This window comes from Anticarsia gemmatalis, chromosome 22 (genome assembly GCF_050436995.1).
Source record: "Anticarsia gemmatalis isolate Benzon Research Colony breed Stoneville strain chromosome 22, ilAntGemm2 primary, whole genome shotgun sequence".
In the NCBI taxonomy this organism is placed as follows: domain Eukaryota; kingdom Metazoa; phylum Arthropoda; class Insecta; order Lepidoptera; family Erebidae; genus Anticarsia; species Anticarsia gemmatalis.
Window position 1 is genome coordinate 1,884,540 of NC_134766.1, and position 13,359 is coordinate 1,897,898.

Below are 13,359 nucleotides of genomic sequence, written 5' to 3' on the forward strand. Positions count from 1 at the left end.
TAAAGTGTTTTAAAATTATTGTGAGAAGTGTTATCCTTGATAATCTTTTTAACCCGTTAAGGATACAGAAAGGACTCGCGACTCGTATCGCTAGCGACGTCGCGCGATGTTGCGCGATGTTGCGCTTGGGCTTTGCTCGACTTGCCACGTTTCACTCGTCATAGACGCATTCTCCCGCACCCTATACATGCTTCTTCTTCTTATCGGTTAGTGGTCAACCTATTGTCAAACTTGTTTAAGCCGCCCGAAGGCCTTCGACATGGCTTAACGACTGTAATCTTAAATGATAACAACCGGGAACGACTTTTTACGTGCCCTTCGAAGCACGGAGACGCCCAGTTCAAATACCACTATGCGGTCACCCATTTACGGAAAAATATTATATCTATTTTTTATACATGCTGACTGCTGATCATAAGCTTTCGGTTCGATTCCCAGAATGGACAAAGAGCTATTGGTCGTTTTCTAATTTATATCAGAACTTTCTTCTATAATAGTAGTAGGCGAGTTTGGTAACTTGTCCGGTAATAGGCTCACGTCCTTTTCATGTGGCTGACATTGTAGACAAAACGAATATTTCGTACATCACGGCATATATCTTTGCGTATTACAGGCGTGATATGTATTGATATCTATGGATTATGTATGTATGTTTTTTGTACCTTATTTTGACAGCCTTCAAGGGCCCCATATTTGAAGTCATCAGTTCCGTATAAATAAAGACTTTGATACGACATTTTACGACTATTTTATGGCGAGAATACATTAATTATACAAAGAGTATTGACGTAGTAGATGATAATCTTTATTAACTAAACAGACAGGTTTAGATAATAATGATAAGCATTTCTAATTCCTTGCACGAGAATAATGACTCATCAATTTAATATTATAGCTTATACTCGTGACTTGGTTCGTATTGTAAAAGTCTTAAAAATAATTTATACTGAGGGCATGCAAAGTCCCCAACCCGCACAGAACCAGCGTGGTGGACTCAAGGCCCTAACTCCTCCCTCATTACGGGAGGAGACCCTTGCCCAGTAGTGAGACAAAAATGGTTTAAAAAATACCATGTAAGGATTCGTGATCCAAACTATGTTGTATGTCATGAACTGCCTGATGTCCCTGGAATTTTGAACTGCTAGTAAAACATTTTGTTTTTATGTTTACATAAATCTTTTAAAACATGTATGATTTTATTAGGGTCGTAAACTTTTAATAACTCGAAGAAGTCATTAAATGAAATAATAATATGTACTTAACGTATGTTAAGAAACTGCTATTTGCTAGTTTGTTAAAAAAATATATAATATAATACAATGGGTCTTAGACGCGAATGGAAATTATAGGTGACTACCTTCTGCCCGCGACTTCGTCCGCGTGGTTTGTGGCATAGTACAGAATATGTATACAAACTTTCATCCCCTGTTTTATTAACTTAGGGGTAGAATTGATCAAAATCCTTTCTTAGCGGATGCTTACGTCATAACATCTACCTGCAAGGTAAATTTCAGGCCAATTGGTCCAGTGATTTGGGCTGTGCGTTGATAGATCACTATGTCAGTCAGTCAGTCAGTCAGTCACTTTTGAGTTCTATATGATTGATACCTTTTTTTGTTTACCCGACGTTTCAATCGAATTGCATCGATTGTGGTCACGGGTTGACTGATGTAGCTGCTTAGTTATACTACTAGCTACTTTTAACATGCGTGCTGAAAAGTTTGTACTTTAAGAAAAAAACAACAAATAATATATATATATATATATATATTTATTTAATATTCTATATTTCTATAGTATTTATATCGATATGTGTAGGTTCGTAACATAAAGATCTGTTCCTTATTACACCGGAGTAGTAGGCGGCTGACTTGCGAGGAGTCCTTGTACGATTTACATCTGAAAAGTCCACCTCGTATAGCCCGAAGTTTGACCTGAAAAATTATATAAAATTCATCACACAAATGTCATACATTAGTATGACAATTGTGTGTCATTCATAGCATTAGCTATGAATGAATGGATGCTATGTCTTCTACGCTTCCATCGTAAACTGATAAACCGATTATTATGAAATTTTGCATGGAGATAGTTGATAACCCCATTTCAAACTTACTACTTTTACACCAGTAGTATTAGTAGTACCTATTTTAATATTATAAATGCAAAAATATGTTTGTCTCATATGCTTCCACGGCTATATTGAAAAACTGATTTTCATGATTTTTTTTTGTATGGTCTTAGACGACACTTTGTTTCCTCAAAATCCATAGGTCGACCACCGGTCGAGCAGCGTGGATAAGCTAGTAATTTCGTAATCACACATTGTGTAAATCGAAAGTTTTGACATTAACTTACCGGTATCCATCCAGCCACTCAAAATCATCCATAAGTCCCCAGTACGAGTACTTCGTCACATTTATACCCTCATTTATTGACATCAGGACCTGAAACAGACACACACATTTCCTCGTCCTAAGCGGAACCATGATAACTTAAAAAAATGCTATTAAAAACAAACGGCCTTTGCGCAGCAGTAAGACATGAATCTAAGCTATTAAATATTCAATACCACTGCCGTGTCTATGGCAAAGATATGAAGGAGGAGTTGGGTTAAGCTGTTACTCTATTACTGGTTTAATTTCGTAGCAGTACAAAGTGCTCCTAAAATTTTCCAATAACTATAGACATTTTCTCATTAACAACTAGGGAGCAGTTTTATTACGAAAACAAATTTATAAATTATTATTGTATTGTAGTAAATTATTATAGTTTTGTTGTTTTTTTTATAAAAAAGAAAAAATTAAGAAAAGTCACTAAATAACCAAAACTAAAAAACAACCAATTTACCTGCTCTAAATGATCTTTAATGAACGAAATCCTTTCATAATCGTTCAAATTCGACCCCGTTGAGGAATATCCATTCTCACTTATTATGAATTCCATTTCACCGTAATGTTTCTGAACCCATTCCATTTGTTGTCTTAATCCTATAGGATGTATCTGTAACAGAAGAATACTGCTTGGGACATACATACTGAAATAATATCACGCCAGTCATATCCGAAGGTCTAGGCAGAGGTGTATAGAAAACGTTCACATTTTGCTGTTAACAATATCAGTCTCATGTAATAGCCTATTGCCATTTGCCGGGCACGTTACCGAAATCCGAGCTACTACTGAGAAGTATTTTGATATAAATTGTAAAAGACCAATAGCTTTTTGCCAGACCTGGGATCTCATATTAGACAGTTAGATACTCTACCGACCGCGCCACAGAGAATCACAAAATTGCCATGTGTGTTGCTAAGCGCAAAACTCAAAAACAGCTCAACCAATTTGACTTCTTGTTTTTATGGAGAGAAGAAAAAATGGTGAACGGAGCTGCGCGGGGCAGTTAGTGTAACATATAGTCAGACATACTAGAACCTTCTTACCGGTAAAAGCTTATTAAGCCCGTTCCTCCAATCTGGATCAATGTCGAACACAGCATCGACGTCTATGACAGAGAAGAAGACTGAAGGATTAACTGACTCCCCTGGGTACGAAGGTCTCACCAGTCTTGTGGTGTAGTAGTTCAGGCCGAAATAGTCGTAGGTTCCTGAAGACAAGCAAACACGTGAAAGAGTGGTAGAGTAAGGGCGCGTTCCCACTAAACTTATTACTGTCGCAACGATCGAAACCGTGTCGTTCTATTTGTGAACACCTCCATTTAAACATAAGCCACGACACTGAAAACTACACGATTATCTGTCGTCACGACAAAGTGGGAACGCGCCCTAAGTATACAATATACATAGTAAGTGATCCGCATTAGTCATTTTTAATCCCCGGTTTCTGAGGTACATTTAGCGGTAGTTTGTCTATTCAATAGCGTTTAAACTCATATAAAATCGCTAAGTAAACGGTAATGTACCTATAGGTTTGACGCCTTATCGCATGAAATAGCTTTGCAGCGTCTCGCACTTTAGACGCTACAATATTGTGTAGTCAGGCGCACGCCTGCGAAAGTCCGGCGCGGCTGTCGTCTCCGCGCCCTCACTTAGATAGGTCATATATTGTTAGTAATTAATATGAAGTAATATATTATAATCAGGTACCAAGAAATATATCGTATATCGTTTATAATGAAACAGTTTATTTATCGCCATCACTCCTCAAGGATCGGTACCCCTTACCTCAAGCATTAGCCCTCCTAAAGTTTTATTCTTGTAAGTCGATTCGCAATCCCTTCTTTCAACTCAATATCTGATGGATAACCAGTCAGTAGATACATTCGCGGCATAGACTACGTTGTAGGAAAATATATCAAGTTTTATTGCCAATAACTCGACAGCAAGGGATTTCAGTATTTGTATAAAAATATCAATTCAATTATTGTTATTGGACAACAAACAATACAATGTGTACCTTACCTCTGACCAATTCAATTTCTTCTTTGGTAAACGGTGGTAGTCTTGTTCTTGTATATCCTATTTTTCTACCGAACTTTGCAACGTTCTCTTCTACCACGGGCGGCCACCCACCTTCTTTGGAATATACTGCGTGACAGTATCTGCCACTCTGGAAAAAAAATCTACATAATAATCGGAATGTATTATAGACATAGACATATATTTATTGCATCATAAAAACTGTGTACATAAGTTGTTACAATATAATAATAGTTTCAACAGTTACCCGTTTGGGGTGTTGCAAATTTTTAGGGGTACATTTACTTATTCCTACTTATTTCCATCTTATTAAACTATTTATCTACTAGGTAATGTTATAAAAGCACGTTAGGCACGTTAATATTATTTTGATCCTTTCCTTAAGTTACAAGAGCACAATGTTCTGCAATCAGTACCAACATCAAGAATCTAGAGTTTAATATTTATAATGTTAAGACTCGAAAATTGTTTCTACCGGCGCTGATTAATTAGGTTTCCATAAAATAAATTTACAATTGCTAGGTAGTTTGTTATTCGCGGATAGTGGTAGAAAATCACGTTACAAAAGAGGTTTAAAATTGAAAATCCATTGCGTTTGGAAATTAAATCAGTCATGTACACGATATGTCACGGATGGGAACGAATTTTTTTCGTGGTGAAATTAATTACCCTGAGTTATTAGTAGTACTTACAATAAATTCTCTGGATATTTCTGTCAGCTCTTCATATTCTGGCGAAGACGGGTAAAGCCAAAGCAAATGGTTTGAAAATGACACTTTGCCTGAAAAGAAAATATTTTATACGTAAAATTAACGTAATAAATTGGCCAACTCAAGCGATCCTGCCATTTTTAGCAGTTTAGTTTAGTTTAACAAAAATGAATCGTTAATTCAATTATTTTTCATTAACTCGAATATTGGCTTTCATTTATTACGATATTCTTGTAATTATAAACAGAGTAAGTAATTGAAACTGATAACGATTTTTACCGAAAACTTAAAATTGATGGGCATGTATTTTCCATTTTAAATTCATGAACGCTCCACAACTACTAGAACAAATTAAAGTTGACCAAAAATTTCTAACATTTTCTCTCTTACCATTATACTTATGTCTGAACTCCGTATCATAAATCCTCCAAGCCTTAGCATGAGCTATCAGCACGTACTTATTACACATGTAAGACGCCACCCCATGCTCTAAACCAGCATTGTACGGCATCTCCGAGGTGTGGAAGTAGTCACACTCTATGCTGGGCTCATTGATGGTGATCCAGGTCTTCACGCGGTCTCCGAAGAGAGAGAATACGACTCTTGCGTAGTCAGCGTACCAGTCGGAAATTAGAGGATTGGTCCAGCCACCTGGAAAAACAAGTTATGACATTAAAATTATGTTGGTTATACATACATACTGTATTTTGCTGTGGAGCGAAGTTATTTAAAGGCCTTCACTAAGTTATAATCTGTAATACATAGTCACGCAATTCTCTACAGTCGGTACTGTCTAGTATTGAAGGTTTGTCATTTCAAATGTACTGCCAAAAATAATTCCTACGGAGTCCGATAGGGGCGCTGATCAGATTTTCGTGCTTTATCGATAGCTGGCCGGTTGTCAATAGCCGACAGTGGTAGAGAATCGAGCTACTACTTGACTTAACCGTAAACCAATTTTTAACGAGCCTTCTAAAACACAGACATGCTCATTGCTCATAGACACCTGTATTAAGAGTTGTTTGACCGCAAAATAATTCCCCAAAAGGTAATGTTATTAAATATTGTCACGTCCAATTTTTTTTTTTGTAGTCTTATACCATCATCCGTAGCAGGAGTAAGGTTGTCTACTTACCAAGTTCTTGAAATATTTCAGGCATTTCAAAGTGGTAGATAGTGACGACAGGTTCTATGCCTTTCTCCAGTAGACCATCGATCAGGTTGTTGTAGTATCTCTTGCCGTCCTCACTGATTATGTTTGGGAATCCACTTGGGAGAAGGCGAGGCCAGGATATTGAGAACCTGGAAGTTATTTAGAGACCTTTTATTATAACATCAGTATCTGTACGTCGCAGTCTTGACTTCGAATGCTGAGTCAGGCTAGAAAAACACTCTTGACATTTTTCTTAGCGATTTTTTGGACTCAGGTATCCTGTATGACAAAATATGTGGATGTGAATGAGGCAAAGTAAGATTTCTAGGATTGGCAAGTGGCGTTTTTTGGTCTCTGCCTACCGTTTGAGAAAAAAAACATGATTTTATTATCTCTTATACAATATAAAATGTCCATGTCACGATGTTAGTTACCGTACTCCTCCAAAAGGGCTTGACCGATTCTCGTGAAATTTTGTGAGCATATTGAGTAGGTCTGAGAATCGTCCAACATCTATTTTTCATACCCCTAAGTGATAAGGGTTGTCCACCCCTGGCATTTTTTTATTTATGGCAAAACAACTTGTGCCGGTTCAGCTAGTTTTTTTGTATGTTATAATTTGTATCAAAGGTATACCTGTAGAACTGCAGCCCCAACTCCTCAATCATCTCAATATCCCTCCTCCATAAACGGTAGGAGTCACAGGCCACGTCGCCCGTCGCTTGCTTGAAGGTTTCAGGTATTGTATGCGTCAAACGATCCCATTTACTTTCAGCTTTGTCTGAAATTCCAAAAAAAAATATCACGTTAGTACAATAATATGGTTGACTGGAGTCAGACCTGGTAGTGCATGTGATTGCTGTTCGCGTGGACACGGATTCGATTCCTGGATCGGACACAGTGGACATAGGGTTATTTGTGTAATAAAAATCAGATACAGGAATACAGAGCTAACATCATAAGCAACAACTTTTGTTCTACGTGTTCTGAGATAACTCAATACAAGAAAAAATAAAGCTTTCTTTGGACGATCATTACATAAGTTTATAACGTAAGTTCTGAATAGAAACCCGGAGTTCGACAATGTGTCTAGTTTATGTATATTTATGACTATTTGTTCTGAGCCTGGATGTCAATCTAATATATTAAATTCTCGCGTCACAGTTTTCGTTGCCATACTCCTCCGAAACGGCTTGACCGATTCTCATGAAATTTTGTGGAAATATTGACTAGGTCTGAGAATCGGCCAACATCTATTTTTCATACACCTAAGTGACACAATTGTTTTTTATATGGCAAAGCAACGTTTGCCGGGTCAGCTAGTTTATCTATATCATTATGTATTTAGAAGTATATAAGTATGTTTATCAGTTATTTAGTTACCATAGTACAAGCTCTGCTTAGTTTGGAATCAAATGACCGTGTGTGAGTTGTCCAATGATATTTATTTATTTATGGCAATAAACGCGCCTTCTATTACACGGGACTAGCATTTGTATGGCAAAAGGTAAGTGTTCATACACTCCTGTCTACATCATTGGATGTTATGTCAACACGACTGAACCTCGATTCTCTACTACTATCGAGTACCGACAACCGACTAGCTATCGAAATTTTGACATTTAGAATGTACTACCAAAACATTTCCTACGACGTCCGTCAGAGGCGCTGATCAGATTTTCAAACAAAATTTCTCGATGACAGTTCGGTTGTCGGTAGTCGATAGTAGAAGAGCAACGAGCAACTGTTAGAGTCGTGATGACATAACGTCGTGAAAATATCTCCAAAATTAAGAATTAGGTACTTAGCGTTTTAAGTGTCGTTTAAGTGCATACATAATTGTTTTAATTGTATGTAAAATAATACAATTTGTCAACAGGTCTTATCTTTAGATCTGTCTTTGTTCATTATTCAGTTAGATTAATCGCTTGTTTGAACAATTAGCGAGGTTCAATTACCTTCGAATTGCCAATTATATGGCTGCCTATTTTAAATTAATACTTATGTAGAGAATTGCGATATTTCTGTATTCATTTAAATTTTCGTTAATATCAAGACGTTCGTCACCTCGATATTAACGAAAATTTAAGAAGATAATTGAACGCAACAAAAAAAAGGTTTGGTAACGTGCCCAGTAAATGGCAATAGGCCCCCTAATACACGGGACATTGATACTGGCGAAACGTGGATGTATTTAATACACCTTCGAGTATAACTGGTGTGATATTATAGAAGTATGAATGTGTAAGAAAATACGAGAAATACGCAAACTATATATATAAAATAGCTTAGTGGTCTCACATTACCTTGTGTACATGACTGTATAATACATTTCATTACTAAGTATAATTTTCCAGTTTGATTGAAAGACAGATAAGATCTTGATTGTTTGCGGCCTATACGCCCTTGGCCTGCATGACTTGGTAGATACTAAGCTGCCTATACACGTAATAGGTATAATAAGCCGGTATTAATCGGTAAATTCAAATCTATGGGATTGACTGTGCATCAATTACTGTTTCTATGGTTTAAGCAGCCATGAGTAACCGAATAGTGGTTTTTGAACTGAATGTCTCCGTGCTTCGGAGGACACGTAAAAGGCAATGGGTTTTTGTCAATTAACATAACAGTCGTTAAGTTTTGTGAGAGGCCTTTCAGGCGACTTGAACATCTCTGAAACTAGGTTGACCATTAACCATACGATAAAATAAATTATTTATTAGGTATTTAACGGTATACAGTTTTTCCGCGAACGTTAGTGAATAACCTAAAGGCCTGTGTTCAACATGTTGACTATTTCTGTATAAGGATATTGACGTGAATAATTTTAAGAAAATGCAATGCAATATGCAAAATGCATATAGGTTTTAATAAACAACATTGATGAGTCATAAAATTCAGCAGAATTTGTTGGCAACAGGATAACATAAAGGACCAATAAGTTGTAATATTTTTGACGCTGACATTCCAAGGATGGCTAAGTCATATTTAAGCTGAGTGTCTCCGGAGAACACTTGAAAAGGTTGTATGTACTAGTTCTTATCCATGTGTTGTTAGGTCAAATGCTTGTACTATTATAATCATAGTTTAACCAGTAGCAAAAAAAAGCGATCACAGCTGGGTTAAGCATTCTTAACGCGGTCATCAATAAAAAGCTGCTATATGGTATTTTAGCAGAGCGTTTTCATGCTTCGGGGTTCTAAAGTTTGTACGCATTGATATCTATTACGATGACAGTCGTAGCCATGTCAAAGGCTACACATGGCTTGAAAAACTTAAAGCCTTGGTTAAACACCTCGGAATAAGTATCAATTAGTTTGTTAAGTGAAGTTTTGAGAGCCGTTTTTATATTTTATCCATCGATATGTTATCCATTATTCATCTATCACATTTTGAAACTAATACAATAAAAAAATCGTTTCTTCACGCAAAACACTTTTGTGTCAATCGGTACAAACATATCTATGGGTAGAAATACAGGTAGGTAGATAATGTTTGGAAAGACTGCGTTAATAGTTGAACCCTGCCTCCTAAACTGGTGAGATCCTGGGACTTAAAAATAAAAATGGCTCTAATACTTCAACCACTATCCACTAGATCAGTGGTTCCCAACCAGTGGTCCGCGGAAGTCAAAATATGGTCCGCGAATGATTATAAATTTTAAATTTTCATGACTATAATATTACACTTTATCTATACTAATATTATAAAGCTGAAGAGTTTGTTTGTTTGTTTGTTTGTTTGAACGCGCTAATCTCAGAAACTACTGGTCCGATTTGATAAATTCTTTCAGTGTTAGATAGCCCATTTATCGAGGAAGGTTATAGGCTATACATCATCATGCTACGACCAATAGGAGCAGAGTACCAGTAAAAAATTTAACAAAAACGGGGAAAAAATGTACCCATTCTCTCTTATGTGACGCAAGCGAAGTTGCGCGGGTCAGCTAGTTTTTAATATACTTACATAGTGGTCCCTGCTAACAAGAAAAATATAAAAGTGGTCCGGGACTAAGAAAAGGTTGGGAACCCCTGCACTATATAAATAAGTAACATACCTGAGACATTCCAAGCTCCTTCTATCTGGTAAGACGATGTTGATGCTCCGAACTTAAACCATGACGGAAACTGAAGATCAGGAGTACAACTTAAGCCAAAGGGTGCTGAAAGCCTGAAAACATGATTCAGGTATAATGAAGATAAAGCCTATAATATAGACCCTTACCCAGTAGTGTGATAGTCACGGGTTAGAAAAAAAATAGATACTGCTTATTGTGTTTCACAGTCGACCAACCAATGTTACTGTGCATTATATTCTCTTCTCTCCTTATACCGGATTAAGTATTGTTTTCCAAAACTTATATGCTTGAAAATTTCTTAATACCGTCCTTTAAGAGAAGCACAGTCACTAACCCACTGTGGTTACCAGCGTAGGCTTAAAGGCATAAAGGCTCAAAGACTCCCTCACTAATTCTGGTAGGAGAGCCTTGCCTGGCAGTGAGACAGTTTTTTTTACCTATTGCTGCCCCACTGCTGGGCAAGAGTCTCCTCCCAAACGAAGAAGCGTAAGGCCTTAAGTCCACCACGCTGGCTAAGTGCGGCTTGCATAGTGAGACAGTTATGGATTAAAATTTATAATTTATTATTAAATATACCAGTCCATAACGAAAGTCGTTTATGTAAAAAATTATAATAACTATGCAAATCCTGCACTTAGTCACGATTAGTGCCTATTCCATTTTTTTGCCTAAACCGGAATTCAAACCAGTTAACTGTAGAATAAAATGCAAAACTTACCAGACGAGAATCACAACGGGCCACATTTTCGACACTGATTCAGTCACAAAAATTAACATTTAAGATAAGTTTATGTTGTAGTCATAATTGTTAATCCGTTATTCTATAAAATAACAATGCTTATCACATATTTACTTAATAAGACTCGAAACAGTCTTGAATGACAAGATGTATACACGTAAATGACAAAAGGACGTTTGTAGGGATTGAAGTAAGCGCTTGTATCTGCTATAGCAGAAAACTCGGCCAAGTGCGAATCCGACTCGCGCACGAAGGGTTCCGTACCATAAAATACCAAAAAAACACGTTTATTGTATGAGGACACTGATTATGACTGCCTCCGTGGCGCAGTGGTTTAGGTCACCACGCCAACACCACTGCGGCAGGAGTTCGTGGGTTCGATTCCCACACGGAGCAATTATTTGTGCAATCCACAAATAATTGTTTCGGGTCTAGTTGTGCTTTGTGTCCGTTGTTTGTATGTTTGTAAAAGTCCCCGCGACACAAAAGCAATTCTTAGTGCGGGAGTTGTCTTTCAAAAAAAATAAAAACTTTACATTAATTACTTTTTAATTTTTTAGTATTTGTTGTTATAGCGGCAACAGATATATGTAAATAATTTGTTAAACTTTCAGCTTCCTAGCTAATACAGTTTATGAGATACAGCCTGGTGACAGACGGACAGACAGACGGACGGACAGACAGCGGAGGCTTAGTTCCGTTTAAAGCCTTTGGGTACGGAACCCTAATAAAGCTGATAATGTGTATGTCAATGCAAAAACGTGTAAAATGGAATGAAACAATGATGTTTAATCATTGTCAATTATCAATAATTTCAATCTATTATCATCATAAATCGGTTCCATTGATGGGTTTTGATTACCTCTTGAAATGATCTTGGGTTTAGATCATAGGTTTCCACGGCCTAGTGGGCGCTTGAACTTTTCGTGGAAGTTGGTAGGGGGTTCAATAGAAATTACATAATTTAGGCAGAGTCCTACACTCTGCCTAAATTATATAATTTCTGTTTTCGTCATAACTGTTTTAAGACTGGTTCACAAAATAACAAATTATGTATTATACTGTTGTTGTACATATCATTTTATCTCGGGTCTACAGAGTCCCGGACATTTGAAAACATGCGTTAGCCGGACCCAACACGTAGAGCCCTTTTAAGAAAACTTTAATATTTCAAAACGTAAGGCAGAATATATTTTTTAATAAAGTTCTCGGGCCTTATTTCAATGTGATCAATTCATTGCTTGATTGAAAATGACAGATTTAATCATTGAGGTCAGTAATTGCTTGAACTAAAATGATAAATCATTGCCAAGTGACAAATTGACAAATTACCATACAAAGTTACATCACGATGCTTTTCACCGTTGGAACAAGTGATAATTATTTCTAATACACATAACTTCGAAAAGTCATTACTGTGGTGCCTAGGGTTCGAACCTGCAACCACTTACGTGGGAGGTTCCAACTTATACCACTCTGCTATCACTACTCTCTTGGTGTATCAAAATATTTATAAAATAAATAAAAATATTTACTGCTACATTTTTATGACCGTGTAAGCTGTCAATGTAAATCTCTTTGGACAATTTCGCTTCGTTGAACACAAGTGGACTGTGGGAGCGAGATACTGTTATTTCAAATCGACATCGCGTCGAAGCAAATGAGCGAAGCTTTGAATATGTCACTGTTAAAACGTTTTTATAGTAAATGTGAGGTTGACTAATAAATGCTGGTCGAAAGAAGTAATTAACCAAATACCTACCTTCAGTATTGCGTTAGGAGGTCGTGGGTTGGATTGCCCACACGGAACAATTATTTGTGTTGTGGGTCACAAATAGTTGTTTCGGGTCTGATTGTACTTTATGTCCGTTGTTTATTGTAAACGTCCGCACGACATAAAGCAGGAGCTGTCTTTTTAAAGAAAAAAGAAATAGTCAATGTTAGTCAAGCGGTCTGAGGTCTTTTGCCTAGGCTTAACATCACAATAAAGTCCGATCTTTAATGTGTCCTTCGAAACACGCAGACGCTCACTAAAAATACGACTAAGCGGCCACCCACCGTCGCAATGATTGGTTGCTTACCCCACTGACATGATAGTACTAATATTTTCGTGGTCCTTTGGTGAACTGACATACATATTTGACGCAAGACGCGACGGTTATACGATATTTTTTTCTAACCTAGATTTCTTCATAATCGGAACTTCATAGAACAAACGGACAATATTAAGTTTGACCATAAAACAG

The 13,359-nt window shown here is 36.9% G+C and overlaps 1 protein-coding gene across 1 annotated transcript; it reads right to left on the reverse strand.

Moving 5' to 3' along the window:
• Positions 1–1,769: 1,769 nt before the first annotated feature.
• LOC142982690 (myrosinase 1-like) lies at positions 1,770–11,279 on the reverse strand. Its single transcript, XM_076129325.1, has 11 exons — positions 11,093–11,279; positions 10,354–10,466; positions 6,933–7,077; positions 6,279–6,445; positions 5,534–5,794; positions 5,126–5,214; positions 4,416–4,563; positions 3,438–3,601; positions 2,851–3,003; positions 2,359–2,447; positions 1,770–1,934 (listed from the first exon to the last, which is right to left on the reverse strand). The coding sequence occupies exons 1-11, from the start codon at positions 11,149–11,151 to the stop codon at positions 1,784–1,786; spliced, it is 1,539 nt and encodes a 512-aa protein (XP_075985440.1). The 5' UTR covers positions 11,152–11,279; the 3' UTR covers positions 1,770–1,783.
• Between the last annotated feature and the right edge of the window lie 2,080 nt (positions 11,280–13,359).